This window comes from Meriones unguiculatus, chromosome 14 (assembly GCF_030254825.1).
Source record: "Meriones unguiculatus strain TT.TT164.6M chromosome 14, Bangor_MerUng_6.1, whole genome shotgun sequence".
NCBI lineage: Eukaryota > Metazoa > Chordata > Mammalia > Rodentia > Muridae > Meriones > Meriones unguiculatus.
The window spans coordinates 78,310,790-78,330,674 of record NC_083361.1 but is presented as its reverse complement, the minus strand read 5'-3'; the positions used below and the strand labels follow the sequence as shown (position 1 = coordinate 78,330,674).

At 40.3% G+C, this 19,885-nt stretch overlaps 2 protein-coding genes across 5 annotated transcripts in view; both read left to right on the top strand.

Moving 5' to 3' along the window:
- Nucleotides 1–2: 2 nt before the first annotated feature.
- On the top strand, nucleotides 3–5,427 carry LOC132646991 (transcription initiation factor TFIID subunit 1-like; the record flags this gene model as incomplete). Its single annotated transcript, XM_060366220.1, has 2 exons — nucleotides 3–1,029; nucleotides 4,690–5,427. Coding segments are annotated over 2 exons (1,041 nt in total), but the record flags the coding sequence as incomplete, so codon positions are not given.
- Nucleotides 5,428–10,876: 5,449 nt separating this feature from the next.
- Ankrd42 (ankyrin repeat domain 42) overlaps nucleotides 10,877–19,885 on the top strand; it is a 37,176-nt gene continuing 28,167 nt past the window's right edge. Inside the window, exons 1-2 of one of the 4 annotated variants that reach the window (XM_060367583.1) lie at nucleotides 10,877–10,984; nucleotides 14,021–14,140. In XM_060367583.1, the coding sequence (XP_060223566.1) occupies nucleotides 14,068–14,140 (73 nt within the window). In that variant the 5' untranslated portion in view covers nucleotides 10,877–10,984; nucleotides 14,021–14,067. Of the gene's footprint in view, nucleotides 10,985–14,020; nucleotides 14,141–14,167; nucleotides 14,431–15,825; nucleotides 15,962–16,119; nucleotides 16,269–19,885 lie in introns of those variants that run through there. The other 3 variants (XM_060367586.1, XM_060367584.1, XM_060367582.1) reach the window with 3 other exon arrangements.

Genomic DNA, 19,885 nt, shown 5'->3' with positions numbered 1-19,885 from the left:
GTGACCGCACGCCGGAAGTGCGCTTGTTTCCAAGGCGACGGCCTCACCGCCACTCCCTTCAGGCTGCAAGAACGGAGACGCTGGAAAACGACTCCGAGGAGAGCGCTCCCGCCTACGGCGGCCGCCGCTACTGCCACCCGCGGGCCCAGGAGACCGAGGACCGCGGCCTCCGCGCCAGCCACCGCGCATGTGCAGCCTGCAGCCCGCGCGGCTACCTCGGCGTCGGGTTCAGGGAGAGGGTCGGGGAGGTGCAGGTGTCCGGTCGCCACCACTCCAGAGAAAGAAAGCTCGAAGGAAGCTTCTTAGACGGCCGCTCTAGGGTCTCCTCGGGGAGGGTAGGGGACGAAGGCGGCTGTTCCCGCAGCGACTCGAGAAGAGCCGGTGAAAACCGAGGCCGGCACCGCAGCGTCTCTCAGGAGAGAATCCGGGGACGTGATGGCCACCGACTGAGCAGCCCGTGGGTGGCCGTGAGGGGCGACAGCGACCACCGCAGCAGCGACGCGAGCCCAGGTGAAGTGTCTGGATCGCACTCCCGCGCCTCCAGGGGAGCTGTCAGCGAAGACGCCTGGGTGGGCGTCTCCGAAACCCGGGGGCCGCAAACCAGCCACTCCAGCGACCGAGGCAGTGACGACCGCAGCGGCTCCTGGGGAGGAGCCAGTACCGATGGCAGCCACTGCGCTACTAGTTCTTGGGAAGATGTAGATGGGAGCCTTGACTACGAGGCCAGCGACTCCTCCAGGGCGAGCATCGCCGAAGAATCCAGTAGCCGGCACGGTGGCTTCTGGGAGAGAGAGAGTGAAGAAGATTCCCGCCTGAGGGACTCTTGGGATAAAAGGGAAGATCGTGGGCCCCGCGCCAGCGACGAGGAGTCCAGTTGCTGCAGCAGCAGAGACTCCTGTGAGGGAGAAAGTGAAGCCCGGTGCAGCAGCAGGGGCCTGGGTTCTACTCCTCCCCAGAGTCCAAGTCCGAGGGAGAAGGACCATACCATGCCTGGTCCCTCCAAGTCCTCTAGGGAGTCTGCAGACTCAAGTGAGTCTCATTCCTTTTTCTCTTCCTCCTCCTCCTCTTCTTCTCTTCTACTTTTTCTTCTTCCTCCTCCTCCTTCTCCACCTCCTGTTTTTCGAGACAGGTTTTCTCTGTGTAGCCTTGGCTTCCCTGGACTTGCTTTTTAGACCAGGCTGGCTTCGAATTCACAGCTGTCCACCTGCCTCTGCCTCCCTAAGTGCTGGGATCACATGCTCCAACACTTCTGGCTGTGAGTCACATTCTTTTGTTGTTATCTCGTCTCCACTTTTTCTGCTTCAGGGTCATCAGTCTGAGCCCCTGCTGGCATTTTCCTTCACCATTGTCACTTTCCCTTTTTTCTTAATTTCCACTGTCCCTTATTGACTTTCCCCCTTTATATCTACATCACTTGTTTGTTGGACATCTTACTCAGATCAAACATCATTTGTTAAATATTATGAATCTCTGTATGTTCTTTTCTGCGGCATTTGATGCTGTGGAAATGACAAATTAGATATCTAATTTTCTAACTTGCATTCATTTGGAGTGCCTTTTACAGGCGTCTTCTATTTCTTCATCTTTTTCTTTGTTTTTCCTCTTCCTTTTTGTGAAGGTAAGTGTGTGACAAAACTTCTCCTGGGGAGATGCAACACATGTCCACTCAGCCCAGATAGGATTTACAGGACAGATCAAGGCACTGGATAACACCAGATCAATTTGGGGAACCCATGAGTTTTGTTGGAGTTACTTACATCAGTATGGGTGAGGGATTACTTACAGGAACAGAACTAACTCAAAGGCAGCTGCATCACCAAGGCTCACCCCCCAGCATGGATGGCATCTCAGAAAAGCTGGGAAACCTGGTGCACATGGAACAGCCAGCTGTCAGGCAGCTCAACAGGTTGGAGACTGTCTTTTCCAAATGCCTCAGTTGGTCTAAACCTCTTCCAAGCAGATGGTCTGAGAGTTGCACACTACACTCCTTCTTCCAGCTCTTACATTCTTTCCTTCCTCTCCTTTCCAATAGTCCCAGAGCCTTGGAAGGAGTGACTGTACATGTCTATGTGTGCTTAATAAATAAGCAGTCATGCCAGAGTAACAATTGTCTTGTTCAGGAGCTTCAACAATGGTTATGAGTTGAGGCTGACAACAGTGATCGATGGGTATAAACAGATGTTTAGAGGGCAGTTTGATAGGCACATCATATACATCTAGAAAAAAAAAAAAAGAAGTTGCTCCCCCTTTGAGACATGACCTACAGAGCCATAGGTTTTGTCCTGGCTTACACAGTATGATGACCTCACCCTAGTGAAGCAGGCCTTCGCTCCAGTCAGAAGGCTGTTGTTTTGAGCTCCTTTTACACAAGCAGGCACATCCTGCCTTGCATATCAATATATTTGATATTTGGTTGTTCTTTTTGTTTGTTTTTAAGCCTATAGCACCCAGCATTTCCAGGTGTTCTCCCATCCAAGTACTAACCAGGCCAGATCCTGCTTAGCTTCTAAGATCAAATGATCGAGTGCGCATTCAGTGTGCTATGGCCATAGACTATATTTGGTTTGTTTTTTCAAGACAAGATTTCTCTGTATCTCTGGCTGTCCTAGAACTTGCTCTGGAGAGCTGACCTTGAACACATAGAAATCCACCTGCCTCTGCCTCCCAAGTGCTGGGATTAAAGACATGTGCCACCACAACCGGCTCCAGTGTCTTTATAAATGTGTAAAACACTCAGAAAATGAGCAAGATAAGGCAACCACTATCCCATAATGAAGATAACCTTGGTGAAGCACTTTGAAAGTCTGTTGTCATCTGCTTTCAGCAAGTGTCATGTGATCCCAGAAATTCACAACCAAGAAGATACTAAAGTCAAACATAAGCTGGAATCCAGCATGGAAAAACCCCATTGCATGTACTGGTTGAACAATAGCTGGTACAATAGAATGGAGTAACTACCTTATTTAGCTCTCTACAATTCACAGTCATTCTCTAGGAGCAATCTGTCTTTTTTTTTTTATAGGCTATATCAGACTGTTGAAAGGGCCCAAAGCAAGAAGAATACCTTCTACCTTTTCTGATTCTCTAATTATTTTTGTAACTTTATTATAGCCCCTGTGTAATCTATATTGTTTTACCATCCTACTCAGAGTGGGCAGTTTTCCAGTTTGCCATCTTCCCTGACTATACAGGACTGGCTTCACTGTGCACTTTTAGGCAGAACTTCCCCAAAGTGGTATACAGAGTATGACCTAACAGTATATCCACCAACAGAATGTTTTCTTGCAGTGGAAAAATACACATTGTATGCTCTTGGGAGGAACTACTCACCCTTAGTTCTTTTTTTTATCTGTATTGTCTTATCACCATATCTATATCCTGTTGCCCACTCCTGATGTTTTTGGAGGTTTTCATGAATGATACACTCATCTCTGTCTCCACCAAAGCCCAAGTATTTTGAACATTGGTGGGGGGCAATAAATCCATAACTTGGGGCTGGAGAAATGGCTCAGTGGTTAAGAGCACTGTCTGCTCTTCCAAAGGACCCGGGTTCAGTTTCCGGCACCCACATCGCAGCTCACAACTGTCTTCAATGCCAATTCCAAAGAATCTGACACCTTCACACTAATGCACATAACATAAAAATTTTTAAAAATTCATAACTCTACATGAGGCCTCTGTATTACCTTTACTTGTAGGTAACCTTCGTCACCCCATTAGAGGAGTGGCTTCGGTGGCTCCCACACTGGGACATTTTTTAAATAAGAGGTGCCCTGGGGACTGTACTTCCATGTCCCCCCCACCACCACCCTTAGGTGAACTGGCTTGGCTTTACAGCCTTTAAAAGACAAGTACAGAAAGTTGACTTGTTATGGATATCTTCCCTAGGAATTCTAGTTTGACAAAAATGTAGCCATGTTTACCTTTGGGTGGTTCAGATTGAACCCATTGCCTGTTTACTCTTCTCAACCACTTATTTAGTCTTACGAACTCATTTCACATGAGGATCTAGATCACCAGGTGCCAAAGCCTCTCCTACTTCATAAAGATTCTGTCCCACCAGCCACTAAGGCCCCATACCAATCTCAAGGTCCCTGATGAATCAACTTTCCTCTTAATTTTTCTGTGAACAGTTCTGTCTGGTTAGTGGCTTGCAGTCCATACATATCTTTTCTTATTCCTAGTTCTTTCAAATAGTGCCCATCCCCCCTCTCTTGTTTTTATTCCAGGTCATTTATGGAGTCTTTAGATGGAGATAACCAAGTGTTACTAATGGCTTTGATAAACCAGCCCAGGAGCTGATTTCCTTCATACTGTCTCAGTTTATGCATTCTTGGCCTCACAACAGTCAGACTGATTTCATTTACTCCCATGTCCCATAGCCCCACAAACCAGGCTGTGAGAGGCTCTTTCATTGCTTAAGAGTCTCCTGAAATTCCAGTAGTTCAGGAACTGAATATTCCCTGATTACCATAATTTCTTCCATTGGACCATTAATAATGCCTCCATCTTCATGCTGGATTATAGATTTCCCCTTTTATTCTACTAAAGGTCAGACCTATGGGTTATCTTCTATTGTTTTTACTATTTTTTCCTCACCCTTGGAATCATCCCATGGGTTCTAAGTTTGTGGATCCCAAGAAGGGCTTTTGAGCATGGACCTAACTTGTACTCTTTTTTTTTTTTAAGGTTTTGATCCCTAAATCTCAAGAAGCATAAAGCCAACACCTGCACATCATTCTCTTGTTTATTTATTTTACTTGCCAAATCAGAGACTAACATGGAGGAGAAGTTAGAGGCATCTCCCTTGTTTCAATTGCTCCTCTACAAAAAGAAGTTCCTGCTTTGCTGCCACCCCAGATGCTTTTCTAACTACACACAGGAGAGGCCAGGCAACCTCTGCTGCTGCTTGCCAGCAATCTTGACCCTTGAGTGCTAATCTCAAAGACTTCAAATTTTCCTCTAGACTTTTAACAGTTTTTAGAGCATCTCTTGTGTTACTCATCAAGCAGGCTTGCCATCCCATACCACATAGACAAAGACTGCAGTCCTGGGATTCCTTGCACAGACACTGCTAATCCTGATGGCTCAGCCTTAGTTGTGTGTCTCACTATCTATTGCAAGAACCATATAACTGCTGTGATAGCACGAAGGCACACTAACATATACCGTAAAGAAAGAGACAACTCTATGGGAATTTATTCCACAGATGTTTACCTGTCAGGCTTCTCAGCCTCAGTTGTGTGCCATGGTACCCATAGCTAGGACCATGCACTCACTCTTTTCCAACTCATCTTTGCTTATATTGTGTCATTGTTTAGGTACAAATTCATTGCAGTTTGAGTTCCTTTTTGTCTGAGAGGGACTTCCCTTCATGGTGGATTGTGATTGGGACATGTAAGCTGAAATAAAACCTTTCCTCCTCAAGTTGTTTTTGTTTATAGTGTTTTATCACTAATAGGAATCCTAACTATGACATAGCCAGAGCAAATCATCAGAATTGTCGTTCAAGTGCTTCTAGCAGGTTATGACTTCCAGCAGCATTTGTAAGCTGAACTCAATTATATTTCTCTACCTGAGGCTTTAATTGTCTGATAGGACCAAGGAGAGAATTTCTTTCTTTTTCTGTCTGTCTCTCTCTCTTTCTCTCTCTCTCCCCTCTCTCTCTCTCTTCCTTCCTTCTTTCTTACATTTCCTTATTTTATTTTATGTATGTGAGTGCTTTCCATACATGTATGTCAGTGAACCACTTTCCACACCTGCTACCCATCGAGGCCAGAAGGATCCCCTGGAACTGTAATTACAGATGGCTGTGAGCCCCCATGAAGGTGCTGGGAACTGAACCTGAGTCCTCTGGAAGAGCATCCAGTGCTCTTAACTACTTAGCCATCTCTCTCTCTTTTTTTTAGTGATACAGTCTTACTATGTAGCCTTGTCTGGTTTGGAACTCACTGTATAGATCAAGCTGGCTTCAAACTTACAGAAATTTGCTTGCCTCTGTCTCCCAAGTATTGGGGTTAAAGGCATGCACATCCATAGCTAGCAATTATTAATTTTTGATATATTTAGTTCCTTTATTGGGAGAACGGTGGGTTAATGTTAACGCTATGTATCTTAGAACTAGAACCTAAAGTCTGATTAGGATATACTTAGTTATTTTCAATTTTTAGTTTATATAAGCATTTAATGAATATTATATATATAGTACTTCTTATTCTTGGGGACATGTATCAGGGTACCTGGAATATCTCATGTTTTAAGGTTGTATGCTCATATTAGCTATTATCTTTCCCTAGTCACTATGTGTTCTCCACATGTATGCACATAAACATTTTTCTGTTAACAAGGCTATTTGTGCTTTTTGTCTCTTGTTTTAGACTAATTCCCTTCAGAGCAGTCTAAATTTTGTAGTAAATTATTCAGAGAGCTAGAGTGATGTGCTTTCTCTGGTTCATTGCTCTAGTCCTTTTTCACAATTTTGTAACACATTTGAAGAAATTTGATTTTTCGATAGGTTCCAGGAAGAAGGTGCATTTTGGTAGCATACATGATGCGGTACGGGTTGGAGATGTCAAGCAGCTTGCAGACTTAGTGGAACGTGGAGCCAACCTTAATGAAGTAGATGTTCTCCATCAGTTTACCCCTTTACATTGGGCAGCACATTCTGGAAGTTTGGAGGTAATAATCTATTACTACTATTAAATGAAAATAAATTGACAATGATAGTTTTATAAATTTAGTGTACAGCTATAAGACTTCATGCTTGGCACTTAAATAATCTTCTTTTGAATTCTGTCTGTTATTTGAGTGCTCTTTAATAGGGCTTCTTTTTTTTTTAAGATTAATTTATTTACTTTATGTATGTGAGTGCCCTGTCCCCATGTACCCCTGCATGCCTGAAGATTCCAGTATATATGATTGTGAGCCACCATGTGGTTGCCGGGAATTGAACTCAGGACCTCTGGAAGAGCAGACAGTGCCCTTAACCACTGAGCCATCTCTCCAGCCCTTTAATAGGGCTTCTTAACAAATTATCCCCAAACTTAGTGTTACAGAGTAACCATTTTTAAGGCTCTTGAGTGAACTAAGAAGTTGAATTGCAGTGACAGCTTGTTTTTGCTCTTTAATGTCTAGGGTTTTAGTCAGTAGATTGGAAGGCTGCAGGTGGGGAGATAGATCAGTGGTAGACTACCTGCCCAGTCTACATGAGACCCTAGGTTCCCTCTCCAGTACTGAACAGTACTGAACAGTCTCCTGAAGCCTCATTTACTCAGATATCCAGTGACTGATGATGGATATAGACAGCACTTTAATTTATTTCCAAATAGGTGTTTTCGTGTGTTCTCTCTGTTGGGGCTAGTTTGTGCATCTTTATAATATGGTGACTAGGTTCTAAAGACAAACAGAGAGGCTAACTTGTACAGGATAACATAGTGAACTCACCCTCATGTTTTGCATAAACTCTATAAAGTCCCAAAGAACACTTCTTAGGCGTCATTCCTCCAGAAAGTTAAATATTACACAAGTTTGGCTTTTATCAGATTTACTTATGTTTTCAGCAATTATTGCATGTTATGTAATTCTTTTTTGTTGTTATGTAATTCTTTTGACTGATATTGTATAGATATCACATTCTGTGTGTATCATTCCTCTACTTATTTATTCAATAATATGCTTTTGATTTTAAGCCATGTGGTTTCATATATGTACTCTATTTGTTTCAGTCTTATGGTGATAGTTATTTTTAGGATAATACAATTTATTCATTTTCCATAGTACTTAGTTGGTTCCCAGGTTTTAGTTTGTACAAACTTACTTGGTGAGTATTTTATTCAGGTCTTATTCTTGGGGTATATACAAGGGTAGCAGGAATTTCTCATTTTTCAAAGTTGTATGCTTGCATTTGCTATTATCTTTCATTTGCCTATGGACTATAGTAGGTCTGATTACAAAACTGACTTCTCTCTCCCTAACACATACACAAAGACTTTTTTTTTCTGTGAACTTAACTGTTTTTATGTTTTTTGTTGTTGTTGTTGTTGTTTTCAACTACTCTGCTTTATGCAAACAAATCTGGATAAAATCTCCCTGTCAGTATGTGCCTCAATTGAAGTGATCAGGAATTTTCACTGTGGTGTGTCAGTGGATCCCTGTCACAAGGGAGAAATGTACTTGATTATTATCTGTGAGCTTGTAAGTGTAAGTAGGTAGGTGGTGGTCTCTGTTCTCTTCTACATCAAAATCTGCATTTTGGCAGATTTTTCCATCTGTTTTGTGTTTGAGTTATAGATAGTTCATCAAAAGTGGGATTTTTATTTCCTTCCTTTCTGCTTTTTGGCTGATTTTAGAAAGAAAGAAAAAAAATACTGATTTTATTTTGACATATCCAAATAGGATACCTTGCAATATTTTTCTGTTTCCTGGTACCCATTTATGCTCATTGATTACTTTCATGTAATTATCTTTAAAAATTTTTTAAAGATTTATTTATTTATTATGTATACAGTATTCTGCCAGCATGTGTGCTTGCATGTCAGAAGAGAGGGCACCATATCTCACTATAGATGGTTAGGAGCCTGGGAATTGAACTCAGGACCTTTGGAAGAACATCTGTTGCTCTTAAAATCTCTAAGCCATCTCTCCAGCCCTCATCTTTAGAGTTTTAAAATATTATTTTATTTACTAATATTTTAGACAGAGTCTCACTGTGTAGCTCTCTGGCTTGCCTGGAACTTCTGAGATCAAGCTGGCCTCAGACTTAGAGATCTACTTGCCTCTGTCTCCTGAGTGGTGGCATTAAAGACGTGACTTCAGACTGTTTCTGATGTTTGCTTTCCCCTGGTTGTTAGCTACTGGGGTTGAAATTTTCCTCTATAGTATACCTAGGCAGAGTAGCTTTGATGTTGTTGTTCACTTTAAAAAAAATGTTCCTCTGTTAGGAAAATTGAGCTATATTACCAAGTAGAACAATACTGTGAAGCTGGGGGTTGGGGTAGCTATAGCCCCAGGCTAAAATGGAAGCCCGATTCCCCACCTCCCCTTTTTTTTTTTTTTTAACTGAGATCCAGTAATTTTTTTTTTAATCTCCTTAAAAAAATTGTTTTTATTTATGGGTATGTCTGTCTGTGATAATGTGCACATGAAGATGTCTGAGGAGACCAGAAGAGGATGCCAGATCTCCTGGAGCTAGAATTCTAGGTAGTTGTGAGGCACTTGGCATGTGTGCTGAGAACTGAACTCAGGTCTTCTGAAAGAACAGCCACTGCTGAGACTCACAGTCAAGCATTAGGTGGAGCTCAGGAGTCTTAAGGAAGAGTGGGAGAGAAGGTTAAACCTAGAGGGGACAAGAATGCTGCAGGAAGACCAACATAGTCGACTAAACTAGACCCATGGCAGCTTACAGAGACAGAATAACCAACCAGAGAGCATGCAAGAACTCGACCTAGGCCCTCGCCCCATATGTAACTAGTGGGCATTTTGATCTTCATGTGGGTTCTCTAGTAAGTTGAACAGGTGCTGTCTGTGACATGGACTCTGTTGCCTGCTTTTGATACTTTTCCCTGGCCAGGCTGCCTTGCCTGGTCTTAGTGGATGAGGGGGAGCTCAGCTTTGATGTGGCTTGGTGTGCTGGGGTGGTTTGGAGGAGGGTGAGCTCCTCTTTTCTGAAGGCAAGGGGAGGGGAGATAGGGTTAAAAGGGTGGGAGGGAGGGACTGAGAGGAGAGGAGGGAGGGGGCTATGATCGGGCTATGATATAAATTAAAAATAAATTTAAAAATAAAAATAAATAAAATCATAAAAAAGAAAAAAGGACAGCCACTGTTCTTACTGCTGCGCCATCTGAGTAGTAGCTCCCTTAAAAGATTATTATTATTTTTTATTTTTTAAAGAGATAGGTTGTATCATAGCTCAGGCTGACTTGAATTTCTGTGTAGCAGAAATCCCTAAACCTGCAATCTTCCTTCCTCCACCTTCTAGATGCTAGTATTATAGGTGTGCACCCATGTCTGTTGTATGCAGTACTGGGGATCTAACTGTGGACTCTGAGTATGCTAGGCAACTCTACCAACTGAACTACATTACATTCCCCAGCCTAAGATTCCGTAGATTTTCTTAAATACATGCCTTATGTTTTGTTATATATCTTTGGCCAGTTTCCAGACTTAAAAAGGTCAATTTTGACAGCATTGTTAATTTTATTATTGATTATATGAAAGTCTTGCCCAGTTCCTCTTCCAACAATTTCTGAAGCCCTGTTAATTTTTTTAACTTTTTAAAAACATGGTTGGTCTCAGTATGTTTGTTCACTATACGCTCAAACTACAGAGCATAGGAAGCTGTCTGCAGGTGCTGACCCAGGCCAGAAGAGGATTCTCCTGGAGCTAGAGTAAGCTACTTAACAATGGTACTGGGAACTGAACTCCTGTCTTTAGGAAGGGCAGCAAGTACTCTTACTGCTGATCTATCTTTCTAGCTCTAGAAAAGAAAGAAAAAATAATATTAATTGCAAATTGGCAGCTCTTGAGGGAATTTGGCTCACAGATTGCTTTTGTTTGGCATGAGCAGTATTAGCCAAGTGGTATATTTACTGGACTAGCATTTATTTCTCTCACAGCAAGAAATGGCTGTAACCTAGCATCAAGTGTACCTGGTAGAAAAGGAACGTGCTTTCCAGTTTGCTATACTTCTATTACTTTTTTTATTTACCCAACAGTGGAGCCAAATGTTGGTTGCTATGCCACTGTATTTTTGCTTTTGATTTTCTTACACTGGGCTTACATTCGTCTATGTTGTTTCTCATGTGACAGTAGGAATCTTATGATAACAGAGTACTAAAATCATCTGGCTAATCACTTGTTAATGCTATTATTTTTATAGTGCCTTCACTGGCTACTCTGGCATGGTGCTGATACCACACAGGGAACTACAAGAGGATGGACAGCGGCTCACATAGCTGCAATCCGGGGTCAGGATGCCTGTATGCAGGTAATGATCTTGGTTGTTGTGGGTTTTTTTTTTTTTTTATTTTTAATTCAGTGAGTTCAGTTACTTCACTGTAGTTCTGTTGGGATAATGCCATTATTCTTTTTGATCCAACTCTTGCAGTTATATGCTATAAAGAAAGATTGACTGATACCAGCTATGCACATAAATGTCATGTAACGGGGATTCTTTAATCTCTGAAGTCGTTGGGTTGTTTTGAGTGATGTCATAGTGATGCCCAGAATATCTTGTTTGTAGCTTGCTGCTGTGGTGCAGATGTTTGTGTTGGGCCAATACAAGTATTCAAGTGTTAGCTCTCAAATTGATGGGCGTTAGCTTGAGGGGGTAGGCAATGAGAGCAAAGAGAAACTCCAATAGTAACTCTAATAGAAACTAGGTCAAGTGAAGCTTTGCCCAGCGCATTCCTCCTGACAAGCATTAGTTCCAGTCACCCTGTCCCTTGATTCTCATTTTCTGCCCCACAGTGATCTCTTCCTTCTTAGAATTTTTATGTTGCTTATTTTGGTACTGTGCTACGTGGTTGCTTCTTATCAAGGTCTTCTTAGTGTATTTGATTATCTAGACCTTCAAATGCCCTGATTCCTTAGGTTGGCAAGTTTATTATTATTATTAATCATTAGTTATTATTATTAGTAGTATATGCCTTTTAAAACACAGTAAGTACTCACAGTATATTATTTATGATTGTTATTGGCTGGTTAGGTCAGATAAAGTCATGAGAATTATTCTTTTTAAAGTCTTTGGTAGGAGTTATGTCTGAGCAATCCTTTGCTAAGGTACTGGTAAAAAAAAAAAGGCTGGTAAAAAAGGGAAATTTTGAGTGAGAAAAAAAATTATTGACTAGGGAGGAGTTGGGATGTAGCTACATGGTACAGTGCAAGAGCAGCATAGTCACCACTCTGATCCAGTCCTCAGCACCAAAAGAAAAAAAAGTTCTAAAGGTTCATTTGTTAAAATAGATTTTACTTTTTAGAGCTATAGTAGGTTCAGCAAAATTGGGCAAAAGATACACAGATTTTGCATTGTTAGATTGATTTCCCAGTCAGTGACTCTCTGGAGGTACAGCAATGGATGTCACCTGACAGCCATAGTTTACAATGGGGTTTGCTCTTGATATTTTACATGCCGTGCATTTGAACAAATTTATTAGGATACAGTGCTTGATTTCTTTATTTTAGTGGTAATGTCTTACTGTATAGCACAGGCTGGGCTTGAACTTATGATCCTCCTGCCTTAGCCTCCAAATTATGGTAATTTAGTCACCCACATACCTGATGATCGCTAGTTTCTTTTAACGTTCAGTATTTTATTGTCTGAATGTTTGCTACTACCATTGCCCACTCAATGTTATCTTAGTTTCCAAACCTGACTATAAATAAAGCTTGTAAACATTCATTTTTAGATTTTCAGTGAACATAAGTTTCAGTTTTAGTAGGTATTTATTTAAATACCAAGGAATGCATGATTGTTGTATATGGTAAAATTATGCTTTGCTTTATAAGAAGCTGCCTTTCTGTCTTCCAAAGTACCTAACCTGTGGTTTCTCATCTTTGCTAGCATTTGTATTGTCAGTGTCCTATATTTTGGCCATTCTAATAAGAAGAGAGTGATATTTTCCTGATGGTTAAATTTGCATTTCTCTGGTGGCCTTTGATATGGAGAGGCTTTCATATGCTTATCTCCTTTGGTCAGTATCTGCTCTGAACATTCTTTGGTAGTATTGAAGACTGATCGCAGGGTCTGTTGCAAGTTAAGAAATTTACCACTGAGCTACATCCACAGCCCTGACCAATGTTAAAATTGATTTTTTTTTTCTTACTGTTTAAGAGTTGGTTTTGTAACTTGGGTAACAGTCCTTTATCAGATATCTCTTTAACAAATATTTTCTCTGAGTGTGAACTGTCTTTTTTATTAGAGTAGTGGTGTTTAATTTCAGTGAAGCCTAGTTTATTGATTCTTTCTTTCAAAGATTGTACATTTGGCAATGTATAAAAAAAACTGTAGCTCAGCCCCAACTGAGCTATCATTTTCCTCTAGGGTATTGTAGTTTTGTATTTTGTATTTGTGATCCATCTTAAGTTAGTTCGTTCGTTCGTTCGTTCGTTCGCTCGTTCCTTCCTTCCTTCCTTCCTTCCTTCCTTTTTTCTTTTTCTTTCTTCCTTTCTTTTCTTTTTCTTTCTTTCTTTCTTTTTTTTTTTTTGAGACAGGGTCTTTCTATATAGATCTGGCTGTACCAGAACTCACTATGTAGACCAAGCTAGCGTCAAACTCAGAGATCCTACTACTTCTGCCTCCTAAGGGCTAGGAGTGCTGGGATTAAAGTCATTTGCTATCATACCTGGCCAAGTTAAATTTTTTCAAAGTCTGTAAGGTCTGTGCTTAGAATTTACATGTGAATTTCCAGTTATTTTAGCACCTTTATATTGAAAAGACAATATTGTCTCCTTTTTCAGTTTATTTGACTGTTTTTGTGGATATATTTCTAGGTGTTCTGTTCAGTTTTGTTGCATTATCTCTTTGTTCTTTGGCCAGTATTTCTTTGTCTTGGTTTTTTAAATGAGTCTTAAAGTTGGGTGGTGTCAATCTTCAAACTTTAATATTGTCTTGGTGATTCTAGGTCTTTTGGTTTTCTATAAACTTTAGAATGCATTTGTTGATATCCAGAAACTATATCACCGGGTCTCGATTGGGACTGATAGATTTGTGAAATTCTTTGTCTGATATATAGGAAGAAATCCTACAGTCCATGACCGATATGGAAATCAGCTCATTTGCAGATTTGGATGAAACCCTTAGAACATTGACCAGGAACTGAGAGCTAGTAACTAAGGTCCCTCGGGCCAGTGTTAAAGAAGACTTCAGACTCTTTATAGGGTTACCTAAGGAATGTGTCATAGTTTGCCTGTAGGTCATATGTAATAATCGCTTTATAAATTAATTGCTTGCGTTTATTCTGTGTCTGCATTCATAGTTTAACATTTGTAGTCATTCACACTTTGCCCACTTCTCTATTTCTAGGCTCTTGTAATCAATGGAGCCAACCTAGCAGCTCAAGATGATCGTGGATGCACGCCGATACACCTTGCTGCCAGTCATGGACATTCTTTTACTTTACAAATAATGCTGCGAAGTGGAGTGGTGAGGGACTCCTCCTAATTAGTGGTAGTGTGTGATCATGTGGACAGACTAGTATTTGGTAGTTTGGTTATCGCTTCCTGACTTTTAAAGTCCTTGCTATGACTTTGGGGAAGTGATTTTTTCCTGTAGTTTTCCCATCTTCAAGCATGGATGCAGCAATTGAGACAAATATCCCCTTGCCTCTCCCCAAAATGAACAGTAATACAAAATGTTTCTGAGGTTCTGTGTTTGGATGCTGGTTCAGAGCTTAATTGGGAAGACTCTGAAGCTTTTAAACAAACATTCACCAGGTAATTATGTTTTTATGAGTTTGTATGTATCTGCATAATGCTTTAAAAACCCCTTTATTTCATATACCGGTTTGGGAAGTCATTTATTTCTCCAGGATTTAAATTATTTATTTTGATGCTTATTTATTTATTAAAATATTTATAAACTGTGTATATGTGTGTGTGGGCATGTGCATATGAATACAGGTACCTGCAGAGGCCAGAGGCCTCAGATTTTCCCTAGAATAGTTGCAAGCTAATGTTAGACATCTGAAGTGGGTGCTTAGAATCAAACACAGGTCCTCTGTACGCTTCACTGCTGAGCCACCTCTCTAGTTCCCTAATACTTACTTTTGATAATACTCACTGGTTGTATAACTTTTTAGAGGCATGATGGCTCAGTCTTCTAAGTCTTAGCCTTTGAGAAGTTGAGACTTGCTTGAGGATTGCAAGCCTGAAGCTATAATGTGAGACCTTGTCTCAATCCTGCCCTCCAACCACTCATACACATGAGAGGTGGGAGTCGGGGGGCAAAACACTGCCAATATGGAAGACATAATGGCAAGAGTTTTCTAAGAAGTAAAAACATTAAACATATTTTTTCGTTAATTTTGTTTTGTTTTGTTTTTCGAGACAGGGTTTTTCCATGTAGCCTTAGCAATTTGAACTTACTTTGTAGACCAGACTGGCCTTGAACTCACAGAGATCTGCCTGCCTCTGCCTCCCAGAGTGCTGGGATTACAGGCGTGCACCACTGTGCTGGCTTTTTGGTTAATCTTTTATGTTCTTAATGATAAGGCATTATTTAAAGCTCTCCCTATCGTTTTCATTTTATAGGGCAAGACTATGAAACAGTTTTTTAAGTTTTTTCAAAAACACAGTTTTGTAACCAGGTGTGGTGGCATGCCTTTTAAATCCCAGCACTTCCAGGCAGAGGCAGAAGGATCTGTGAGTTTGAGGCCAACCTGGTCTACAAAGCAAGTCCAGGACAGCCAGGACTCAAAAAAAAAAAAAAAAATTTAAACCAAACCATCCAAAAAACCTTTGTTTATTCATTTTTTTTGAGACAAGATTTCTCTGTGTTGTCCTGGCTGGCCTGGAACTCTCTTTGTAGACAGGCAGGCCTTGAACTCACAGAGAGCCACCTGCCTGTCTCCTAAGTGCTGGGATCAAAGGTGTGAGCCACACCTGACAGTAGTTTTCTTTTTAGAAGACTTTTGTAATAATTCACTGAAAACTTCATTGTTTGTGTGTTCAGATAAGTGAGTACAGTAAATTTTTATTATATTAACTGCTGTATAATTTTAAGAATGGCTTCTAGTTTTCAATTGCAGAATTAGAGTCTAGATTTACTATTTTCCTTACAAATGGCAAGAAACTGAGTTCATTTTGAAACTGAGTGAATTTTACCTCTAGGATCCCAGTGTGACTGACAAGAGAGAATGGAAACCAGTACATTATGCAGCTTTTCATGGGCGGCTTGGCTGTTTGCAACTTCTTGTCAAATGGGGATGTTGCATAGAAGACGTAGACTACAATGGAAACCTTCCGGGTATTGAACTAAGGCAAAGGTTTTGATTGTCATTGATAAAAATACTTAAGGTTAAGAAATTTACTGCAATTTTCTCACAGACCTAAACTACTGGATAGGCTGATATAAACTGTTTACTATTATACCTGTGTTATATACCATTCATGTTTTTTTTCTAGAGCTGTCTCTCTCAGCAGTAGAGAAACTGGTTTCTGGTTCTTCCTTTTCTTCTGCCTTTCTTCTTCCTCCTTCCTCACTGCTCATGAGGGATCCAGCTGAGGACTTACACAGTTTAGCAGGTGCCTGGGCACTGGGCTATATCCTCATGGTTAGTGTCTTTTTTTTTTTTTTTTAATTCCTGTCTTTGTGCCACACAAACAGCTATTTACTGTGTATAGATCACACACAAACACACACACACACACACATGAGCTGGTTTGTTATTGCAGTTTTAGGTTTAATTTAGAATAAACTGGCTAGTTGAGACATAGATTCTAAACACCCTACCTTCTTTATGAAGTGCTATTGAAATTCAGAAGACAGATCACAGTGAGACTGGATTCTTGAAGGCTGAAGAGGTGGCTCAGGGATTAGAATAGTTTGGTGCTCTGCTCTTCCAGAGGATCTTAGTTTAATTCTCAGCACCCATATGAGGTGGTTCACAACTGCCTCCCTCTCCAACTCCAGGGATCTGATAGAGGAGGAGGGTTTCAGATACCCTCTCTGGACTCGGTGAGGTCACATGTATATACCTGTGCTCATACATACACACACCCACACAAACATACATATACACACTGACACACACATACATGCACACTTATATACACGCACACATGATTTAAGAGAAGATCCTTGAATTATATATTAAAGGGCTCTTAAGTACACCTATGAAGGGAAAATTTAGGCAGATAATATGAATGAGTGTGAGTCAGTTGCTTTGCTGTTTAGACTATCTCTATATCCCTGTGGATTCTGGTTTACCTTGGTATGCTGGATGCTGTAGTCTCCCTCCCTCTCCGCTCTGTCTTCTGTACCTTTACACTACCATCTGGGATAGCTGGCTTTCCTTCTGAAGCATTCTTCTGTGAAGATTTGTTGGTTGGTATGAATACATTTTTTAAATATATGAAAGTAATTTTACTTTGCTCTCATCCTTTTTAAACTTACTCTTTTGTTCAGTTAAATCTCAATCTCTCTGTTTCTCTATCTCTCTTTCTCTTTCTCTGTCTTTGTCTCTGTCTCAGTTTTCTGTCTGTCTGTCTCTTTCTCTCTCTCCCCCTCTTTCTTACTCTCTATCTTTATGTTGCTTGGGATTGAGTTCAGAGCCTCTCTAGCATGTTGTCTCTACTACTGAGTTACATTCCAACCCCCTAAATAAAACTTTAAACTATAATATGAATATAAAAAAGTTCCCAGTTCTAGGCATATGCCATTGAATTTTCATACGTGAAGGCATCTGTGTAACCATTAAGATAAACTAATGTCTATTACTTTGTAACCAGAAACTTTTCTCACATCTCCTTTCCAGTTATCTGTTACGTTCCACAATTAATCTCTGACTTCTGGCTTATAAATCAGCCCCCCTAGTTTTAAACTGTATGGAATAAAATAGTGTATTAGTATTCTGAGGGCCTGTCTTGTATTTGTTTTCCAAAGTAGGTGTACCAGTTATAACCTATAGAGGCATTTAAGTGCCTCTAACTGTGGTGGTGTGTTGTGCCTCCAATTCCAGCACTTGAAAGGTAGAGAAGGATCAAGAGTTGGAAACCACCATGGGCTGAATAGCGAGGTCAAGACCAACCTAGGCTCTATAGGGAATTTTTCTCATGTGCGGAATTTAGATTTAAGTGTTTAGATTTAGATTTAGATTTAGATATAGAGTTAAATACATAAAGACAATATAGAAAACATATAGATGGGCTGGAGACATAGCTCAGCAGCTAACAGCACTTTCTACTTTGCAGAAGACCTGAGTTTAGGTCCCACCTCCCATGTTGGACAGCTCACAGTTGTCCTTAACTCCAACTGGACATATGTACACAGAGACATGCACACATACAAATAATTTTTTAAATCTTAAAAATGCAGAAATATATAAATATAATTTTAAACAATTGTAATTAAGGTTTTATTAAGTATGTATAAAGACATGAAGTCAGAAGGAAGAATGACTAACGGGGGACTGGGACATCAAGAAAGGGAAAATGGAAAGCGATTATCAGAAGTTTATAATAATGTAAATGTCATCGTGAAATACATTATTTTAATGCTAACTAAAGAAATAATAAAAGAAGGTAATATGGTAATATAGAAGAAAACATTTTAGTAGCTCTAACTTTTATTTTTTTAAAAGATTTATTCATTACTTATGTAGTACTCTGCCTGCATGTATGCCTACAGGCCTGAAGAGGGCACCAGATCTTACCGTAGGTGGTTATGAGTACCATGTGGTTCCTAGGAATTAAACTCAGGACCTCTGGAAGAACAGTCAGAGCTCTTAAGCTCTGAGCCATCTCTCCAGCCCCATAGCTCTCACTTTATTAACACTGGCTGTTAACCAGTTGTTTTAATTTTAGTAGCTGTTTTGGGTTATAGGATTTCTTGCTTGTTTTAATTTGTATTTTTGCTCATGACTGCCGACAGGGCACATCATTTTATATCTTTTTAAATTTTTATTTTTATATTAATTACAGTTTATTTACTTTGAATCCCAGCTGTAGCCCCCTCCCTCATTTCCTCCCAATCCCTTATCTCCTTATCCCTCCCTTATCTCCTCCCTGCCCCTCTCCAAGTCCACTGATAGGGGAGGACCTCCTCCCCTTCCATCTGACCCTAGCTTATCAGGTATCTTCAGGACTGGCTGCAATGTCCTCCTCTTTGTCCTAGTATCTTTATGTTTAATGGCTTCTTGATTATTTTCTGTTGTGAAGCACCAGTTCAGACATCCTTTCTATCTTCTTCTGTGTCTTGTTCTTCTGCTTCTTTTTCTTCTTCTGGAGTTGTAAGGTTCTTCATAGAGCCCAGATGGAAACCTTTTATCAGCTGTATACATTGCACATACCTTTTCTATTCTGTGGACTGATTTGTTTCTCTTTTGAGACATGCTTTATGAACAGAAGTTTGCTTTCTTTTTGTTTTGTTGTCTTGTTGTTGTGGTTGCTCGAGACAAGGTTTCTCTGAGTAGCCTTGACTGTCCTGGACTTGCTTTGTAGATCAGGTTTGCCTTGAACTCACAGAGTTATGTGAGTTATGTCTGCCTCCCCAAGTGCTGGAAGTTTGCTTTCAATGTAGTCCAATTTAATAATATCTTCTTTTTGTGTTAGTACTTTTTGTATTTGATTAAAAAATGCTCACCCTATTCTGTAGTCAGAGTCATTTCTTTATCTTTTAAAGTTTATTTTTTACATTTATGTTTATATCTCCAACCTACTGAGAACTGACCTTTGTTATATGCAATCAAGGTAGGAATCATAATTTCAAGTATGTCTGATCATTTTCTTTTGGCTTTTTGTTTTTTCATTAAAAAGATCAGATTGGCTCCATGGATAAGAGCACTGTCTTCTCCTCTAGAGGTCCTGAGTTCAATTCCTAGCAACCACATGGTGGCTCACAACCATCTATTACTGGAATATGATGCCCTTTTCTGGCATGCAGGCATATGTGCAGATAGAACACTCATACATAAAATAAATAGAAATATTAAAAAAATGCTGGTGTGGTGGTGCACACCTTTAATCCCAGCACTTGAAAGGCAGAGGCAGGCAGGTCACTGTGAGTTCAAGGCTAGCCTGGTCTACAAAGTGAGTCCAGGACAGCCAAAGCTACACAGAGAAACCCTGTCTCAAAAAAAAATCCTGAGTGACTAAAAACTTTTTATAAAATATATTTGGAGTTTATAAAGATCTTTTAATAATGACTTATGCATGAAAGTTAGAAGAAAGA